The 21,537-nt window shown below is 35.4% G+C and overlaps 1 protein-coding gene across 1 annotated transcript; it reads left to right on the top strand.

Moving 5' to 3' along the window:
• Positions 1 to 7,156: 7,156 nt before the first annotated feature.
• Positions 7,157 to 8,314, top strand: LOC113743828 (F-box protein CPR1-like). The gene has a single exon (XM_027271925.1). The coding sequence runs from the start codon at positions 7,157 to 7,159 to the stop codon at positions 8,312 to 8,314; it is 1,158 nt and encodes a 385-aa protein (XP_027127726.1).
• The last annotated feature ends 13,223 nt before the right edge of the window (positions 8,315 to 21,537 follow it).

Raw genomic sequence — 21,537 nt, 5'->3', positions numbered from 1 at the left:
AGACAAAGGTTCTTGTACCAGTCCATTGAAGAGCGCTTCATTTTTTGACACCAAATTTCATAACAGAGTGCCCTAAATAATTCCCAATGCTTAGTCGACAAAGTCCTGAGAATTTCCTTTACCCAAAGATCAACACACGATTGACAGCATGCATTATGTTTTCGATCAAGAAAACTAAGAGGCCAAATTTGGACCGATGAAGGACATTCAAAAAGAAGATGTGTCAAATTTCCATATATACCTTTGCGTGCATCACAAGTATAATTTGTGGAAATTCCTCACTTCAAAAGGTTGCCAGACGTTGGCAGAGAATTGTAACATATTTGCCAGAGAAGATACTTAGTTTTATTGGGGACCTCAAGTGACCAGATTTTCCTCCATACTGGATCTTTGTCTGAGCTTGTGCCAACTTGAGCTTTCTGATTTACTTCCAATAAATCTATTAGAGCATGGTACACATTTCTCATTGTGAATTTGCCATTTTTGATGCAGTGCCAAATCCATCTATCAACCATTCTTGTTCTGAAAAAAGGTTAGCTTTTTCATCAATGCTGCTTCCTCTTCCCAGAAAATTGTAGCAATTAAGTCCATGCTCCAACAGTGAAGATCGTGGTCAATGAATTCAAAAATTAAACGTTACTATCTAGCACATCTTGTGGATCAGCATGATCAACACCATTACCAGGACTTCTTTCCGTCATTTTCGAACGAGGAGCAAAGAGTATTCTATTGTTGATCTTCACCCAAGATTTTTAAGGAAGGTGATCCTTAATGGCTGCTAGATTAGACAAATGTTCTTCACAATCTTGATCACCATAGCCAAATCGACAACAGAAATAGCAGATCTTGGGTAACTTTTCATATTGAAGGAAAAATTTAGTGCTCTCCTTCACATGGGAGATCAACATCATACATTGTAGTGGGGAACGGATATTAACAGAGACTCAAATGTGCATGTATTTACCCCATAACATAACATCTGAATCAAGATAATTTCCAATAATTCTGGCTGTGTCAGTAGACACCATATCTAGTAAAACATTAAAAACTCTGACCCAGATGGAGCAACGAGAAAATGGGATTTCCCAAGAGGCACATTTCCTTTGTACTTAGAAAGAACAAGTAATTTTATATCAAAAGACCATGGCATTCCTTGCAATACACGAGATTTGTTTGCTGTACGGAAGAAACGGAAGAAAACAATAACCCGAACAACTGTAGTCTCCCACAACTGTATGTGACATGCAATATGTTGAAAAAATAACCTGAACAATGCTAGCAAAATTGCAAATGAGAAAACTTGAGTTGTGCTTCCTAGCACTGTCTTAAGAAACTATTTTAGAAAGTTGAAATGTTTCCCCAAAATTAAACAAGTCTTCTTCTTGTTGTAAACAAGAAGGATCAGAACTAGCAAATGTTGTCTAAATTCAGCAGAGAGAAATAAAGAAATTTTGAGAGAAAGAAGAAAAAGAAGAGAGCTTGCAGTATGAGTCTATTGTAAGCTTTGAGTGCACTTTCCAAAATGGGATCAACTGGTATTTATAGACTTCAGAAAATGTATGTTGGAGAGGTTAAGAGATAAATTTCGATAACAACAAAAAAAAGGTGCCTGATTTTGTGTAACTAAAAAGAACATTAACAAAAGAACGTTGTGCACGTTTGTGCCTGATTTTTGTAACCGAAAGAAAGGAACGTTTTAAGAGATAAGATCTTATCTTCTTGGTGAAAAGAGTCAAACGTTATCCTAAATTGTAAAACATAAAAGTAAAAGTAAATTTTACTTCTTGCAAAATATAAGAGCAGTAAAATTATTTTGGGTCGTGTTTAACCCACAGGCAAGGAGGGGAGCAAATCCGTTGGTTTGTACTGAATCGACCCAACTCAATTTCTCTCTCATGCATGCGAGCCCATACTAGTTACCAATCTAACACAAATCCAATAAGAAACTAAGCATTATAAAATGATGAGAAGTCTCTTTGATTTTTCAATATGAGACAAAATTTTTTGAAATACTACTCTATTTACAAAAATCTCCTTCCTATTTCAAAAGATTTTGGGCAAAAGAGAAAAAAGAATATAATTTGCTAGATTTATTTGGATGAAATGTAATTAGTTTGGTGCCTTTTGATTATGAACCAAACTTAGATTAACAAAACATGACGTACAGAATTATTGGTGAAGTATAATTTCTCTGAATCAATAACTTTTGATGTATGATAGAGATTTTATCAATCATATTACAACCTACAATTTGCTATTAATGTGATTTTGCACTTTTAGGCCGTGCACCCGCCTAGTTATTCATGAGAGTCTAAAGACCCAGCCAAAGAATCTTATAGGAGCGGCCCCACTCCACTCTCATATAGGTGAATTCATTAAGTGTATGCTGCTTTAAATACACCTCCCTAAAGGGATATGAATTCATTAAAAGTTTTAAACTCAACCTTATAATTACTAGCAGTCAAAGCACTTATCTTTGGAGGCACTTAAATTTGAAGTGCTTTACAAACAATATTGACTTGTTATTACTCATATGAACTTACATCATGGGATCACCAATCACATAGGTTGGGTTATTTTCTCTATTGATAACTTCTTGGCCTTAGTCCTATTTACTGTGTAGTTTGAAGAATTAATTTCCTTCCTATAGGTTTAGTCAAAGGATCGGCCAAGTTCAACTTTGACTTCACAAAATCAATAGAAATAATTCCATCTCAAGCAACTGCTTTATGATATCATGTGTTGATTTTTACAACTATAAGATTTATTTTTAGCAATAGCAATTGCCGCTTGACAATCACAGTGTATGAATACAGGTGGCAATGGATCTTTAGTTAGAAGAATATTGACTAAAAAATTTCTTAACTAATCAGCCTCATAACCAGTCAACTCTAGAACTATAAACTCCGACTTCATTGTTGACCTAGAAATGATCGTCTGCTTGGCTGACTTCCATGCTACTGCACCACCACCAAGCGCGAACATATAACCACTAGTGGATTTTGTCTCATTTAAATCAGAGATCCAATTAGGATCACTGTACCCTTCTAATGTAGTGAAAATCCCACAATATAAGATACCATAATTCATGATATCTGTCAAATATTTCATTTGTTTGACTAATGAAAACAATACTCACTATTGGGATTGTGAGTATATTTACTTAGTTTACACACAGCAAGTTATATCAGGTCTTGTGAAATTCATCAAATGTATCAGACTTCCAATAATCTCAACATATTTCAATTGAGCAATTAGGTCACTATTATTTTTCTTTAATTGAGTGTTAGCATCATAAGGGGTACTTACAGGTGTCACATCATAATTTTTAAATTTCTTAAGAAGTCTCTCTGTATAATGCTTTTGTGACAACATTATGCCATCATCTCTCTTTATGATTTTAACACCCAATATCATTTTAGTTTCACTCAAATCTTTCATTTCAAAATTAGAAGATGGAAAATATTTAGTACTATTAACAATATCTATACTTGTACAAATATAAACATGTCATCCACATATAGGCTAATTATCACATATTGATTATTTACAGCTTTAGTATATAAACATTTATCCACTTCTACAGATGAAAATCCATCTTTTATCAATACTTGATCAAATTTCTCATGCCATTGTTTAGGTGCTTGTTTTAGGGCATAAAGAAACTTAATTAATTTACACACTTTTTTTTTTTGTCTAGATATAACACATCCCATGGATTGAAACATACAAATTTCCTTTTCTAAATCACCATTGGAGCGTGAACCCGCAGCCCCAACTTGGCTAAGTGAATGGCGGATTCTAAAATAATCATGAACTTGAACCACTTGCTTGGATAGCTTTGACACAAACCTTGCAACTTGTTCTTTGAACCACACTAGCCACCAACTAAATGAACAACCCTTCGGCAAAATTCGAAAAATTTTTTGTTTAAAATTACAAGAATCATAGCAAACATTATGTTAAAAGAGATGACTAGTTTGTTTTCTTGAATCTTGTAATCATTAGTGTAGTTTTGTTATTTATATGTGTTGTCTAATTTATTAAATGTGAACTTTTTGAGTTGTTAAATTTGTGTATTAATCATTTCTAACTTTTGATTATTTTTATTTTTTACTAATATGACTTATGTACATAAGGGGTATTTATGAAATAAAAGTTTCATCTCTCTCTCTTTAAAATATTTTTTTAATGTTACTTTTTCTAATTGGACTAACTTTGTTATCAAAACCTTAATCTCAAGGGACGTTTATATAATTTTACAGACTTTATGAGAGACTGGTGAAATTATCAGAAATCTCAAGAGAGGTTTCTGAAATTATCCCTAAATTATATTCAACTTGTTTGAGATTCGCTCCAAAGGACTAAGAAAGTTTTATGGTTAGCTAGGAAAATAGTGCCAAGTTGCAAATAATTCAATGAGGACTGAAATGCATGCCAGTGCCAACAGCAATGGGGCATGTGTCTGTACATGCCGGTTCCACAGGGGAGTAATGGAATGGGGGAGGAGGGTGAGGTGCGGAAGAATTTTTCTCCCTCAGCTTTAAATGCCTCACATCATTTGTAGCAGTAATTGTAGCAGTTGTAGCTATAGTAATAGTACTATCACTAATAGTAGCATTAGTAACTTAAGCTGCGCGGGCGAGCGAGTGGGGGTGAGGGCAGGGGAAACGAGGGCATTTACCTGAAGGCAGGGTGGGGTCCGTGGGGAAGGAGAGACTTCCTGCCTCAAAGTAGCTCTGTTGTCATCCCAAATTAAAAAGCCTAAATCGCTAATAAGAAAAACTTTAGAGACTTTTAACCTATTAGCTTCTTAACCAGGATTGTCAATGGGTCAGGCTGACCGGAACTCGACCTGCAATATTTAGGATTGGGCATTATTTATTATTAAGTCGATTAGAGATTGGACCTAGATAGAATCCAATTTAATTTTGAATCAAGTTTAGGCTTCATTAGGCTTAGCATGATTAAAATCTGATCCAAATATATTATTTATATAAATATAAATAAGTATTTATATGTATAATAATGTCTATAATTCATAAATATATATATATTTCGTCATGTGTATGATATATATTTTATAATGATTTTATGCTCATACACAATATTAAATCAGCCCGAGCCCAATGATTTTATGTACTAATTGTGGCTTTGAACCGAGCCCAAAATCGGCCCCAAGTCTCAGCCTATAGCACCAGCCTTATAATATGCAAACTCAAAATGCAAAATTAAAAAGCTGAAGTATTCTACTTTCTTGAGCTAAGTTTGGATTTGGCAAAATCCTTTATATAAAGCCCAATTTACACCCGTATTCTTAACCTTAAGCAACTCTATCATCCTAGTCCGAAGGTTTGTGGTAAGAAGCTTACCGACAAGTCATGGGCAGTGTTTTAAAGGGCAAAAGCATTGGATGAGATATTTTGTTTCCCTCAAATGGGGTGAAAGCTTTAGAGTGTGGGGCATAAGTCCCATAAATTTAAAATTTTAAATATTTAAATATTTAAAAATATAAAATATATTAATAAAGTATTGACAATTTTACAAAAAAAAATCATTAAAATACATATAAGTACAATTAAATATGCAAAAATAGATTGTCATGATGTATGATAGGAATAACAATATTAAAAATATGGTAAAAGTTTCCTAAATAGTAGTTGTGGGATCTTAAAATGGTTGTAAACGACAAGGGACAACGACATTGCTAATATTGTACTTTAAGACCTAAGAAAAGTATGAGAATTTATAGCAATAATTCACATAGTATTATAAGTGAGACAAATGCCATGTTTGTCTTCTTCTTCAAACCCCACTTCTGTTCTTCGCTGTTCTTATTTTATGTAATTTTGGATTTGACTGCAATAGCAAATCTTTTACTAATTCAAACAACTAAATCAATCTAGTTGCTTCTGGTTTCTCATTCTCTATCTTTATTTACTTGCTTTATTCTCTAGCCATGTTTCTCTTTTTTTCCCTCCTCCGTTAAAGGATTTCTATTTATGCAAATTGGAGCGCCCTTCACGCCTCAAGTGTGCGCCTCAGGCCCAGGGCATCACTTCAAAGCTTGGAGCAGCGATGGGGCATACACCCACTAAAAGTTGTGCGTTCCACTAATGTCCCAAGACAAATCAGCTGCATCTCACACCGGGGCACATTGCATCTTAGAGTGCGCCCCCATATATGCCTTTTAAAAACATTGATCATGGGTTCAAGTCATAAGGGGTAGATGTATAGTTATTGATCCTCAGTAAAAAGAAAAAAAAAAGAATTTCTTAACAGTTTACATAATTATGTAACATAGTGGTAAAAAGGAACCACTATTATATAACATTATTTTTGTACCTAATTATAAAAAGGAACCACTATTGAACCTTTAGCATCTCTATCACTTTTGTCCCTAATTATATAACATTATTTTTTGGTAAATTAAAATTAATAAAATCGAGAAAATATTAGGGAATGATAAAAAATAATACTGGAAATTTATATAAATATAGATACCCCACTGGAATCCTTATATCATACGAAATCATATGATGTACAAACCTTTATAATCGAATATTGGAATTTGACTTAGAGTTAGAAACCCATTTAGCCTTCAGTTATAGTTTTCTCAAATTTTTGTTTTAACGATTGATTTATGTAATTGTGGAGTGTAATCATATTCATTCTGCTGAACTGGTGCGGTCAAAATATGTTTCTATCGGACACTAGAGAGATTTTCATGGGTTTCGGACACAAAAAAACCTAGTGTCTTAATATATTTTTACATAGAATCATTGTGGGTAAGAAATAAGAAATTGTATTGTCCATTTTGACGTTATTGTATTGTGGATAAGAAAAGGAAAGGAACCAAAACTGTAGAAAAAACAAAAAAGAAGTGCTGAGGCTAAAGTGTCAGAATGGGTAAGAGATTTTACGAGTGAGCAAATCGCGGTAATTTCCAAAAACGTAATTTCCAAAAATAATAACGTTAGGTTTTGAAGTGTTAGGATTGCTACATTACTAAAAGCCCAAAAATCTTGCCGTCTGCCATGGTCCTTCAACAAAATCACGTAGTTGCTAGTATCTAGGCGGCTGCTTCTTCTTCATCTATATACTAAAAATTTGTTCATGATTTGCTACAATTAATTTTACACCTATATACCAAACAATGTCTATCCCAAGTTTACCAGATGATTTAATACCTGAATTTCTTGCAAGATTGTCACCTACTCCACTTATGCGATTTAGATGTGTATCGAAATCATGGCGTGCTTTAATAGACAGTCCTGAGTTCAAACGGATGCAACTGAGGCATTCAACTTTGCACTACAACGCCAGCGACTACGTTTTCAGGGGTCACCATGCATCCGGTTACAGGATTTGTGCTGCACGATGGGATTCAGCGGCAAACTTCCAGAATACTTTGAGAACGATAAAAGGGTCCCCTCTTTCAGAGATCGCTTTGGGAAATTCTAGGCTAGTTGGCGCTTGCAATGGCCTGATTTGCATGGAGGATAAGGCCACTCCCACTAGGGTGATTCTGTGGAATCCCTGGATTAGGAAGAGTTTTGAATTACCTTATTCTCGGGTCCAAAGCAAGTTGTCTGGTTACTTGAGAACCCTAAATAGATCCTTCCACTATGGTTTCGGGTATGATGATTCTACAGATGATTACAAGTTGGTGAGGTTAGTTCAACATCAAGTATCTCTCCATGCACCGGCTTGGTGTGAAGTTAAGGTTTATAGTTTGAAATCGAATTCTTGGAGAAGGCTTCCGGAATTTCCATATGCCGTTAGCCAAGGAAGTCAAAGATCCAGTGGAGTTCTCTGTAATCATGCCTTGCATTGGATTGTGCAGGGGGATTCTATTGCAGCTATTGATCTTAAAAGTGAGGAATATAGGCTTGTGCCAATGCCTGAGATTTTGAGTGATAAATGTTGGTGGGATTTGGGGTTATTGGAAGGTTGCCTCTGCATACTTTCTACAGAGTATTCTGATCCTAAAGGCACATTCGTTCTATTATGGGTAATGAAGGATTATGGAAGAAAGGATTCTTGGACAAAGACTTTACGAGTTCCAGTAACAAAATTTTACTCAACCGGCTATATCGATCCTATTGGGTATTCAGAAGCCAATAAACAACTTGTTTTGCACAAGAAAAATCAGGGTTTTTTGTGGTTCTACACTGAAAACCCGAGGCGGGGCGAGACGGCCAGGATTCCCAATTTATATTCTACAATGGAAGGATACGTTTGTGCTGGCAGCCTTGTGCAGCCTTTTGGAGGTTATGGAATCAAGAAAGGAATCAAACGCAGCAGAAAGTGATTGGAAATTAGGCAATAAATTTCTCTTTTTTTAGTGCTCTGTTTACCTGTTTTTGTTCTTTTCTTTTCTTAAATTGTCTCCACTCCCATCAGTATTGAATGAGATGAATTGTTAACTTTGTGATTTTGCTAACAAATTTTAATGCATAACATTTGTGATTTTGAATTTAAATTTTAAGTTTCGTATATTTGACATGTGTTCAAACGTACTAATATCATTGAAATAAAGTTCCGATTTTATCACTTTCAGAATCGATTTAGACTGTGGAGTTTAGATCTTCTTCTATGGATTACCTTTATAAAAGCATGTTCACGTATTCAGCGAACTTGAGTAATTGCATAAGATGGTGGATGTTTTCTTGATGTTGTATTACTGGAGTTATGTTATAGCACACATATGTGCCTAGGAGTAGTACCTTAAGAAGAATATCAGACTCCCAAGATTTTCAGACCTTTGAATTTTAATACGGCGTTGTTGCTAACAGACAATGGGAGTTGGAATTTATAGTATGTAGGTAATTTTGGAATTTAGGGTCTAATTGGGACCCATTTTTTTAACCTATTTTTAATGGCGAATATTTTTAAATATTGTTAATATATCAAGACATCTGAAAAGTGGTGTTCTGTAATAGTGTGTTCTGAAATAAAAACCGTCGCAATTGAGAAAATCAACGTACAAAAAATCTAATGTATTTTTGCTTTTTTTTGATAATTGATTTTTTTTTTTTGAAAAAAAATTCCTGCATTCGCTGCATCCAGGTTGGATGTGGCGATCTAAAGCTTTTCATTTTTTTTTTTAGCCATTGATGACACCTATGAATTAAAAAATTATCAACCCCAAATGAGGGGTCAAACACAATTGCTTTTGCACTCTTCCATTTCCATTGAAGCACGCACGATCTCCCCAAGAAACAATCATCTAACGTTAAGACAGGTGGAATTATTGTAGCAAGCAACCCCAGTAACACAAACTACAATCACACTGCTTAATGCATTTCCTCTTTTTAATGCAACGCACCTCTCTCTCCCTCTCTTTTTCAATCACTCATTCACGATGACGGAACCAAGGGGACCGAGGGAGCCACGGCTTTTCTTGAATTTTGAAAATTTTAATTCATAGTGTGTAAATATATGTGTAAAATAAAGTTAATCTTCCTTATTTTTTTTTTACAATTTTAGTTTATATTATGAGAGTTTATATATATGAATTAGCTATCTTTGAATTAATTTTTTCTTTAAAAAAATTATTTATTTTTTTATTGTGCTAGTTATTTGACTTCCAAAAAAAAATTGATCTATAGTAAATTGATCCAATTTTATATATCACAATAAAAGGACCCCAATTCATAATTATCAATAGGCTAAAACAAAAATGATTGTTTTATTGGCTCATATACAAATATACAACCTAACCCAATTGATTAGATTTATTCTCACTCTTCCTGTATCAACTACAACTATAGATGGACATTTTCAATTATGAAGATAATCAAAACAAATCTCCAAAATAAGATGGAAGATAATTTCTTGAATGATTACCTAATTGTGTATATAGAAAAGGAAGTTGCTGGAAAATTTATCACTGATTCATTCATAGATGAATTTAGTTCTATGAAAGAGCACAAATTTTAATTTACTTTTAAGAAAAAAGGTTGAAATTTCAAGGTATGTTAACATAACTTTTATCTTTTTTAAATTGAAAATAGTTATATATGTGTGTGTGTGATGTTACAAGATATATAATCAAAAATTATTTTTTGTCTTAATTTTCATTATGACTATGCTACATATTTATGAAATAGACATACCTTTATAATTAAAGTTAATATTTGATATTTTTAGATGTCATATATTTAAATAGATGGAAATTATTTTGATTATAATATATTAAGATAATTTTGTTAGGAGAAATTTTGACCCCGCAGAAAAAAAATCCGAGCACTGTCACTGCTCACTCATGCCTCTAATTCTATTTCTTGATAAATAAAGAGAATAAAAAGGGAATCAATTGTTAGCTAATTAAAATTTTCCCCAATGTAGTAGTTATAAGTCTCGATTTTAATTCAATAAAGAATAGGTAGAATGTCACTTTTGATCCTCTTATATGAAAAAAAAAAAACTAAAATAAAAAGAAGAAAAACATGTGTGAAGTATGCATAAGACTTGGTTAGAAGCCTCTTTGAAACATAAATTTGTATACATGAATGACGGTGTGTGATTATGTTGATGTGTTCCTAATCCTCAAACGGTGATGGATGATGGAGGCCAACCACACGCAGCATTTTTTACTTGGGAGGCAGTAAAATATGAAACAATTTGGCAAGGTTGCCAAACCCCATGCACGACTTCTAAATTTTCACCAACATACCCTTTCTCTTAACGTCCTCCTCCATCTGTATGACACCTATTAATTAAAAAATTATCAAATCCCAGACAAAACAAGTTAGTCGCCGCAACCAAAATTTTAAAAACTACATGCGGCGACCTTCGCTTGCCACAGTCTCCGCATGCAACTTTAAAGAAAAAAATTGCTTAACTTTGAAATTTGATCAACGGTAATCATGTGTCGCCGCATCCATTTTCGAATGCGGCGTTCTAACACTTGTGGTGATTGGAAGCTTTTTTTTTTTTTTTTAAAAAAAGTTTGGTAAGTTGTGTTCAAGCATAAAAAAAAAGCAAATCAAATTGGATATTTTGTACGCTGATTTTCTCAATTGCAGTGACCCTTATTTTAGGACACACTCCCATAGAACTATACAACTTGTTTTTAGCAACTTGTATTAAAAAATACCCAAAAATTTTAAAATACGTATCTCAAAATATCCCAAAACACTGCAAAAAAATTTTTTCTTTCTTTTTTTCATCTTTCTCCTCCTCCACCTTAGCCCATCACACCCTGCCACCACTTTCGCCTATCAACACCTCATCGTTCTCAGAGAGAGAGAGAGAGAGAGAGAGAGAGGACAGCTGCAGCAGTTGGAGGCTCAACATCAAACACAAAATCAAGTTCTTCATCTGGAAATGTATACAAGGAGCCTTGCCAGTTAGAGAAGCAGTGAATAGAAGAACAGAAATAGGGGATCCTATTTGTAGAACCTGTGGAGAGGCACAGGAAACAATTGAACATTTATTGCTAACATGCCCACACGCGATGGAAATCTGGAAGGCAGCTCCTATTCAATGGGAGGGAGCTAAGGATCGGCAGGGAGATTTTAGAAGGTGGTGGCTCAGAATCACAGAAGCAAGAACAAGACCAGAAGGGAAGGAACACATTGGCTTGACTGCAAACATTTTGTGGCAGGTGTGGAAAGATAGAAACAAGAAGGAATTCGAGAGTTTAACTACATCCCCACCAATGAGAACAGTAGAAAAAGCACATAAAGAATGGTTAGAGCAAGAGGAGGTGGAAAAATTAAAGGATAGGAAGAGTACAGAAGAAACAGTCCATATGCAAAACCAACAAAACCAGGGCAGTGAAGATGAAGGAACTATGGTCATGGACGTGGCAACAGCTACAATGAATGAACAACACAAACTTGGTATTGGAGTCACAGTTAGGACAACCTCAGGCACGAACATAGCAGAATGGAAGCTGAAAGAGAGAAGCCTAGGGAGCAAAGTACTAGATGATGCGCTAGCATTAAAACTAGTATTAAGCAAAGCTGTGCAACAACAGTGGAGCAGAATTAGACTCAACCTTGCTAACAAGGAGCTGTTGAAGCAACTAACACATACACAACCCCTGGATAGCAGAATGGCTACATTGTTGGAGGATATTGCGAACCTACAGAGACTGTTTTACATGTGCTCTTTTTGTTTGAGTAGGGAAGGAAATATGATAGATAGCAAGAAGCTTAGTGCTGATGCCTTAGGCATTACTGTGGATGAGGAAAGGAATTTTCCTCAGTGTTGTTGAACACTTTTTGTATAGTTCTCTCGAGCCGTTGCTCGCACATGTAATTTTTATTTACAGTAATGAAATTCTCCTATCGTTTCGACAAAAAAAAAAGAAAGAAAAGGTAGATCTGGTGTGGAGAGGAAGAAGAAAGAGGAAAGAAAGGAGAAAAAGAAAAGGAAAAAAAGAAAGTTTTTCAATTTTTCCAAATCCTAAATACACAAAAAATTTCTATAATTTTTATCATAAGGTACAATAACATTTTATACAAACATTCAAAAAAAACACACCTTCCAAATGGATCCTATAATATATTCAATAGAAAGCTTACTTTTGAAGAGGATGCCTAACTGTTCATGAAGTTTGGTCACAAACTCATTACCAAAAACTTGCTACATTCATCACAAAACTCATTACCAAAAACCTGCTACACTCATCAACCCAATCTGAAGGAAGGCGTGCATCAAAATCAGTCCGCAAGAAGGTCCCCACTAGTCACTTCGCACTAACACGTAATTGTACGCGATAAAATTTCAAGTCTATAGAAACAAGAAATATACACGACAAATTGTAGACACCAAATTTTTGTCAATTTTTAATATTTTCCTGAAATTTTATCTATTTGATAAGTTATTATTATTACCATTTTTTTAATATATATTAATGAATGATTTTCTCATTTTTGTAGGTTTGTTTTTGGTAAAAGAAAAAAAAAACACAAAACAAAAGAGAAAAATCAAGAAATAAAAAATCACTTTCATCATTTTCTCTACCAAAACAACTATTAACCCATTCCACACTCAATTGCCATGGACCTTTCTTTTCATTAGCTAAGAAATCATCATTTTGACAAATCCAACACACAAGCTCCATTTTGGCTACAAGACCCTCAGACGGACAGAACAAGAAAAAAAAAAAAAAAACTCTTCACTCGGCTCTCTCTCTCACAGACAAGCCACAAAGAAAAAAGAAAACACTCCCTCACTCTACTCACGGCTCACTCTCTCCCTCTCTCGGACTTGGGCAGAGGAAAGAAACGGAAAACACACAAGAAGAAGAAGAAAAATCCCCCACAGTCTCTCGGTTCTCCTTTCCCTTTCCCCTCTCAATCTCAGACACACCTACATTGAGGTAATTTTTAGTTTTGTTTGGAACATTAAATCCATGCTCCATTGTTTAATTTTCTTTTGCTTTTGCTGGTTTCCTTGGTTGTTGGGTTGCTGAGTTTTTGGCACAAGTCATGCACAGAACTAAGAAAAAAGAAACGGGTCCATGAATGCATGTCAAGTGTTTGTGAAAATGCCAAAATAAAAAAAAATGAATTTTAGGGGCTGTTTTGCTTTATTCTAGCCTTTTTATGTTATTTTCTTGTCAAATTAAGATTATAGTTGTAATGTAGAAGCTACAAGGAGTGTTTTGGCATAATTTTATGATTTTTGGTGAAGATTTGAGGTTTTAAAAATATAAAAGCTGGACTGTTTTTTTTACATTTTGGACACTTTTGGGTCATTTCTTGTAAAAACTAACTCCGGAAATGGGATCTACGCGAAAAATCGAATGAGGGGGTGTATTTTGACAATTTTCTGTGATCGGAAAAATTCGCCGGTGGCTGGCGGCGGCGCCGCCGCCATGGCCAGCAGCTGCGAGGAGCTTCAGGTCGCCGGGGAAGGAGAAGAAACGGAACGAACGGGGAAGAAAGAAAAGAAAGAAGAAGAAGAAGAGAAAAAGAAAAAAAAGAAAGGAAAGAAAAGAAAGAAAAAAATGGTTTGGGCTAATGTTTTATCTTCGGTCGGGCCAAGGATTAGTTTTGGTTGGGTTTTGAAAATGGGTTTTGATTTATTTCCCTTGGGTTTCGGTTGGGCTAGAAGATCAGAGTCTGTTCATTTTGGTTGGGTTTGAGTGATAAAAAAAAGGCAGGCTGGCCTGTGTGTTTGGCTTGGACTTTCGGCTGGGCTTAGGTAGTGTTCGGCCCAAATAAATAAAATGATGGCCCAGTGGCCTGTTTTCCTAAGAAGATCAGAAACCGATTTTTGCACTTTAGCCCCTGATCTTTGGAGTAGTTTCACTTCGGCCCAGAACATTTTAAATTTCTTTCATGTAGGTCCTCATAATAATTGCACTTTGGTCCCTGAATTTTATCTTTTATTTAATTTTGACCTCTGAACTTTGGAAAAATATAAATTTTGTCCCCAAAAGTTTTTTCAATTTTTGCAATCCAGTCCCCAGTGAATTTTGACTTTTTTTATTGTGATTGTTTCTTTTCTTTAATAGCTAATTATGTTACTTTTGAATATATTTAACTTGCAATTTTTAGATGTTTCTTAAATTTCTTTGCGTTTGACATGTTAATGTGAATTTAGTATTTTAACATTATTATTTTCTTCAATTAAAGTGGTGCCATTATTCTTTTGTTCATTGTGAGTATAAATAGGACAATTTGACTCCATTTAGTCACCATTTCAAACGGGAGGTACCCCTATTTTTATTATTTCAATGTCAATTACGTGCTCCTATGTGCTCCTATGTGTTCCTATGTGTTTATATATTTTTATATGTTTTATTTATTGCATTTAAATGTTCATTTAAATTTTCTTATATTATATTTGTTTAGTTAATTTTTATAATGATTCGAGAGACATTTAAATACCTCAAAATGTAATAGATAGGATAACTAATTTTATTTTGTCATATTTTTCCCATTTTAGATTGTAGTTAGATTCCCCGATGTAATAGATAGGTTGCGTGTTTATGTGGCTTATGTGTTATGTGTTTTATCCGCTTTTCTTAGGATTTTGGCATCTAGATATTATGTTTACGTGTTATGTGCTACGTGCTCTTACGTGTTTATTTGTTTTAATTTATGTTTTATTTGTTTCACTATGAATTGTTAATGCATGACGTCACCACACTAGTCCAACGCTAGTTGTGGCTTTTCCCTCTATTTACTTGCTAGTCCAACGCTAGTAAGGATTTTTAGAAATGGGCTAGTCCAACGGTAGACCCTTTAGGTCATCTTGCGCTAGATTCATCTTTGTGTGTTATTCACTACATTTTCATGCATATTTTTATTTTTAGGATCTTTTCTCATTCGTATGATATTCCCTACTATATTATCCCCTACCCTCTATAGGTGCTAATCATGTCATTTAGAATTACATCTCATTTAAGTTAGTTCATTTGCTTGTTCATTTTAGGATAATTATTTTCAAACATGGGAAATGGGTGATTATAACTTTTTAGTTTAAATATCCCATTAATCCCTGTATAAGAAAATTATGTCACGAGTTTTTGCTTCTCGTACCCTTTATGTTGCATTCCCTTTTTCTTTGATCAATTATATCTATGTATATAATTTAATTTCTTTTCTTTACTTTTCCTTTTCATCATTTGCATACTCGTGACACCTTCAAGGAATTATTTTGGCATTCGCAATTAATGCGATTGGTTCAATTAAACCCTTGAATGAACATTTTGTCCCTTTCGATATTTTTATAAATTTAGATTTGCATCCATGTAGGAAACATCCAAACGTGATAAAATTAAGGGTTAGATTAGAAAAATTTTGACTAAACCTCGCAACTAGCTTAGACTAGGTTGAAATGGTGCCTTAGGTTTGAGCCAATTAAACCTTTGCCTTCCCTTTCTTCAATCGTGACTTCCGAACCTATTTTCTCTTGTTTTCAAAGACCTGGAGTTGTCAAAAAGGGTTTTGATTTATTTTATTTTCGTCAAAAATATTTTTTTTGGGTGACTTGGTACACAAAAACTCCATACCAAGTGGCGACTCCTATTTTTTCTTAAAAACCCTTTTAGACTAAATTTTGGGACCCAAATTGTCGCATTCTTTTTAAGTCTCATTCTAGGTCCTTTTTCATTTATTATTAATAAATCACATCTTTTTTCATAAACACTTTCTTTTCCATCGCAAAAAAAATGGGGCGCGACAACTTGGTGACTCCACTGGGGACGCTAGAGAGTCCAAGCACTTGGTTTAGTTGTTTTTTCTCTTTTTAACCCTTTTATTTATCGCATTTGGATGTTTAGGATTGCATTTTCTCTTTTTTAGGATTTTTTTTTGCGCGCGTATCAATTCACTCCCTCATCTATTTGCGTACGATTGATGGATGGATAGTTTATGTATGTTATCCCGCGCTTTGCATTGCATTTGGATGGGGGGATATTACCCTAGAGCCTCGCATTGGTTCTCGATCCCTCCCCTCCAAACCGAACACTAGCATACGTGCATACGTTTTATTTTATCCTTCATTTATTTTTCTTTTAGTGGCTTGTCACGCCACTCTTCCCTGTTAGGATTAGGCGACCCACTTGGACGTGTGATCGCGACACGACGTGTGCGTAGCATGATCCGAGGGGTCACTCAATCTTCCATTTTAAGCTTTGGATTGATAGCCTTTAGCTTTTAGTCGAAGATTGAGGATTTTTGATAGATTCACTTGGACATGTGGCCGTGGCACGACGTGCACGTAGCAATGTCTGGGGAATCGCTCGAGCCACCGACAAAGAACCTTGGGATTGATGACCTTTGGTTTCCAAGTCTGAAGGTTCGGGGACCTAAAACCTATCGAGTTTAGATGCATTAGTGAGCCGATACCTCATGCATCCATGATAGTTTACATAGGGTAGAGTCTGCCTTACCCTATTAGGGACACTATTCACGAGGGGAGGGATCCAACCTCTCTTTTCCTTTTATTGTTTTATCTCTGTGTATTGCTTTGCTACAATGTGTTATATGTATTTATCTGATTGAACTAATTTTTCTTGATTTTTGTCTCCATTGCATTCATAAGCCCTAGAAAATAAGAGTCCTGACATGGTACTCTCTAGAAGCCTACCCTATTTGATGTGACACGTTTAAATTCAATGCTTCGCATTTGCAGCATGAATACATTTCATTTTAGGCTTACCCCGGTATTTAAATGGGGCACTTTTAGATCATATGTCAATTATTTCATTGCATATTTAACCGCTTTAATAAACTGGCATCATACATCAACTTTAGAGGGAATGCCGTTTAGGGAATCCCGCGTTAGGCATAAACCGCCTTGTGTCTCGGATATATAATCCAATGAGACTTGCACGTTTATATTTTTTGTACTATCCAAAGGGGTAGTGCACAAGGTAAGGTAGGATTCGATCCCTTCCATGTGACGGCATTGAAAATAATGGAACAGTTTTTACGCATTAGAATATGAGTCTTTAATAATCATTTTTTGGCCATTTTATCAGAATTGGTAAAAATCCCTTGCGTAAAGGACATTAAGTTGAAGAAATTCACAAATTCCTCATTGTTGAGATGATAAGTATGTTAAAGCCAAATCTTGATTTCCGAAGGCTCATAGACTAATGAATCATAATAAATTTTTGAAAATTTTCAATGGGTAGACAATTCAATCAATTTTTGGAATAAACCATCAATTTCATTGGACCATTTTATTCATCAAATTCATCCGATCCATTTTTTCCTATTTCTTCACTTTTAGGACTAAGTCAATTTTGAATAAATCATCAATTTCGTTTGACCAATTTATCCTTTTTTAGGGTGATTCGGTCAATTTTGAATAAATTAAATTTCATTCAATTCATGTGACCAGTTTACCTATTTTTAGGGCAATTCGGTCGATTTTGAATAAATCATCAATTTCATTCATTTCATTTTTACATCTAAGATGATTGAGTCGATTTTTTTTTATAGATCATTCGATCCTTACACTTTTGCTCGTTTTTAATTTCATCTTCATTCAATTTCATTTTGAATAAATCATCAATTTCATTCTGTTCGTTTGGTTAGTGATCAAGTCGATTTTTGAATAAACTGGCAATTCTATCCAATTTATTCATTTTTAGGCCAATACAATCAATTTTGAATTAATCATCAATTCCATTCAATTCATTATTCATTTAATCAATTTTTTTTTTGAATAAATTCTCAATTCCATCCAATTCATTTGATCAACTTTATTCATTTTTAGGATAATCCAGTCAATTTTTTGAACTAACCATCAATTTCATTCGATCCATTTAACCCGTTTATTCTTTTTTAAAGTTTCGATCTATGGTTCACCGAAAAAACTAGTCGAGATATTTCAATCCTTTCAAAAATAAGTTTTTCACACTAAATTGATTTTTAACATCACTTTATGTGTCAATCAAAACAATCAATCCATTCGGACTTTGTCCTCATTTTATTAGAAAAAATTGTCTTTTGTCACTCCAATTATCCAATTTTTTCAAAAATTGTCTTTTAATTGAATCTCAATAAGTCAATCGAATCCATCAGGTATTGTATGGTGCCTACTCCAGAGGATTGCATTTTTCATACTAGACAAACCCTTGGCATAAAAGGGTTCCCCCATAGGTCATACATCCGAAATTTTTTTGGATATTTACTAACTCTTATATTTTTCTTTTTCTTTTTTTTTTATTTTATTGGAAAAACTAAGTGAGAGCTAAATCTAAAAGGCAATTCCTTTCAACAATTTCAGGTAATATTTAAACATAGTTTCTGGTCGAAGTCCCATCATAACACGATTTCGTAGTCAAACCCAGAGGAATCGTGTAAACATGAGTTCACAACCGGAACCGTCGAATAGGTCTACTACTACAGCTCAACCTGAAACTACAAATTTGGGGGTCCAGCTAACCGAGATGCTTGCTAAGTTTAGCGAAATGACTACCGAGATGGCGGTCCAGAGGAAATTGATTGATCGACTTATCAATAGTGGTGTTCAACCCGAACCCGAACCTGTCAGGCAGCCTGAGCCAGAACTATTTGTCATACCTTCCACTCAAACTTCTTTTACGCCATCCTTCCCTATTCCACCCGAAGAAACTTTCACCTATACCACCACAAATTTGACATACACTTACCCTCCTAATCCTTCATTCTTTCCTACTCACACGCAAGGTCCACAACCCCAGATCACTTCAAATATACCCCATGAGCTGCATACCTTTTATCATACTGCCGCAGAGCCCTTTTTGCCAGACCACACTGTCCAAGCTAAACCGAAAATAGGGGAATCTTCTGCTCCTGTCGATATGAGGTTGCAGAAGCGCCTGGACTGTTTTGATGAATTTATAAGGAAAAGTCAGGGGTTAAACAAGCAAGGAGTCCTGGACTATGATGAGCTTTGCCTTTTTCCTGATGTACAATTGCCTGTGGGGTTCAAGACCCCGAAATTTAACAAATATGATGGGACAGCTAATCCCAAAACACACCTCCGACTGTTTGCTAACAAGTTAGGAAGACCCGTAGATGATGACAATCTGCCTCTAAGGCTATTCCCGGAAAGTCTGGAGGGGGATGCACTCGATTGGTATTCCAATTTGAAACCGGAGGAAGTAAAGACCTGGCTTAACTTGTCTAATGCTTTCGTGAGGCAGTACGAATACAATTGTGAGTTGGCTCCGACGCGAACCACACTGGAAGGAACGAAGAGGAGACCATCTGAGGACCACAAAACTTATGCCAAGAGGTGGAGGAAAATAGCTGCAAAAGTTGAGCCACCAATGACTGAGGATGAAATTATCCGCACCTTCATTAAGGCACATGATCCTCCGTACTTTGAGGAAATTTTCCGCATGACTGGATGCTCGTTTGCCGCTATTGTCAATAAACTTGAAGAATACGATGATTTCGTAAGAGTTGGGAAGATAGTTAATGTCTCTGCCCTCAAATCACAATTGGATGCTTTGCAAGGACAAGGGAGCAGTGGACAAAAGCCGCAATTTCAAAAGAAAGAGGGGGAAGCTGCCTTCATCTGGGATCAAAATCCTACACCAAGACCCAGATTTCAATACAAACCAACATATTCACCACCTTATCCCTACTATCCAAGTTCTCACCCTGTCTACAATACCAATATCTCCCACCCCCGACCTCGCCTAAATTACGCCAAACCGCCCACAAACCCTTTTCAAATATCTCAACCAAATTTTCAACAAACTCGTCCTCAACTTCCTTACAACCAGAGATTTCTCCCACCAAACGGACCCACCTATAACTATCCCCAACCCACTGAAACCTACAATCAAAGCCGTACCCGAACCTTCACCAACCTAGGCAGGCCTTTGGACCAAGTGTATGAGCAGTTAAAGGATGCCGGTAAAATAGGTGTGATTCCCCCTTCAACTTACCCTTATGGCATGCCTGCCGGATACAATCCACAGTCCACTTGTGCCTATCATTCGGGAGCACCTGGTCACTCAACCGCCGATTGTAAAGCCCTTAAGCACAAAGTCCAAGACATGATCGAGGCAGGGAAAATAGTGCTAAGGAAAAAGGGTGAACAAAGGCCGAGCATAAGTACAAATCCTTTTCCTGCACACAAGGACACCTTTGAGGCATCCACCTCCAATGAAGAAATTTGAAAATCTTGAAGGAGTTTTGTACAATTGGATTGCCGAGTATCTTCCCTCTCAAAGAGAATTTCGATAAAATCTGGGGGTTGTCATTTGCTAAAGTTCATAAAAATTGTCACTGGTTTTGTGTAAATAGTTTTGGCTAAAACAATTTTCGCATTATCAAGCTCCTGTGTTGTTTTTGAATTTTTCAACGGAGTGCATAGTTACATCTTTTCATTATTCTTGTTTGTTTGATACCATTTTGTTTATATTGGTTGATTGTGTATTGTTTTTAATTTCCTTTTACATTCTTTCAGATAGCTAAAAATAAAATTATTTGACCTTTGGATATCACTGTTATGGAATTCGATGACGCCCATCTCGATATCACTCACGACTTTGACATTATGGAATCTGAAATTCAAAACGAGAGTGATAATGAGGAAGTATCTGGTTTTTTCAAAAGGTCACGAACAATATGAAGAGAAATCCAAACCGAACCTAGAAAAGATAGAGATTGTTAACAATGGCACCGAGACTGAAGTCAAAGAGATAAAGATCAGGAGACATTTGAATGAAAAGCAGAAAAAGGGAAGCTGTGCTGCCTGCCGAGATTGAAATCCCTTCATTGCGTATTCTAAAGGAAGCCAAGTTGGAAGAAGCTGATTGATTAAATCAACGTCATGAACAATTGGCTCTGTTTGATAAAAAGTGTCTGAATGCTATATGTCACTGCCAAAGCTACAAAAAACGCATGGCCCGTGTTTACAACAAAAAGGTCCATCGGCGATCATTTAAAGAAGAAGGGGACAAAGTGCTAAAGCGAATTTTGCCAGTGCAAGATGAGGCCAAAGGCAAATTTGCTCCAAATTGGCAAGGGCCATTCATTGTTCAAAAGGTATTACCTGGCAAAGCACTCATTTTGGCAGAGATTGATGGACAGACATTCCCTCAACCTATCAACT

This window comes from Coffea arabica, chromosome 5e (assembly GCF_036785885.1).
Source record: "Coffea arabica cultivar ET-39 chromosome 5e, Coffea Arabica ET-39 HiFi, whole genome shotgun sequence".
Classification (NCBI taxonomy): domain Eukaryota; kingdom Viridiplantae; phylum Streptophyta; class Magnoliopsida; order Gentianales; family Rubiaceae; genus Coffea; species Coffea arabica.
Note: the sequence above shows the minus strand (reverse complement) of the source record. Positions and strands in the feature narration are given on the sequence as shown.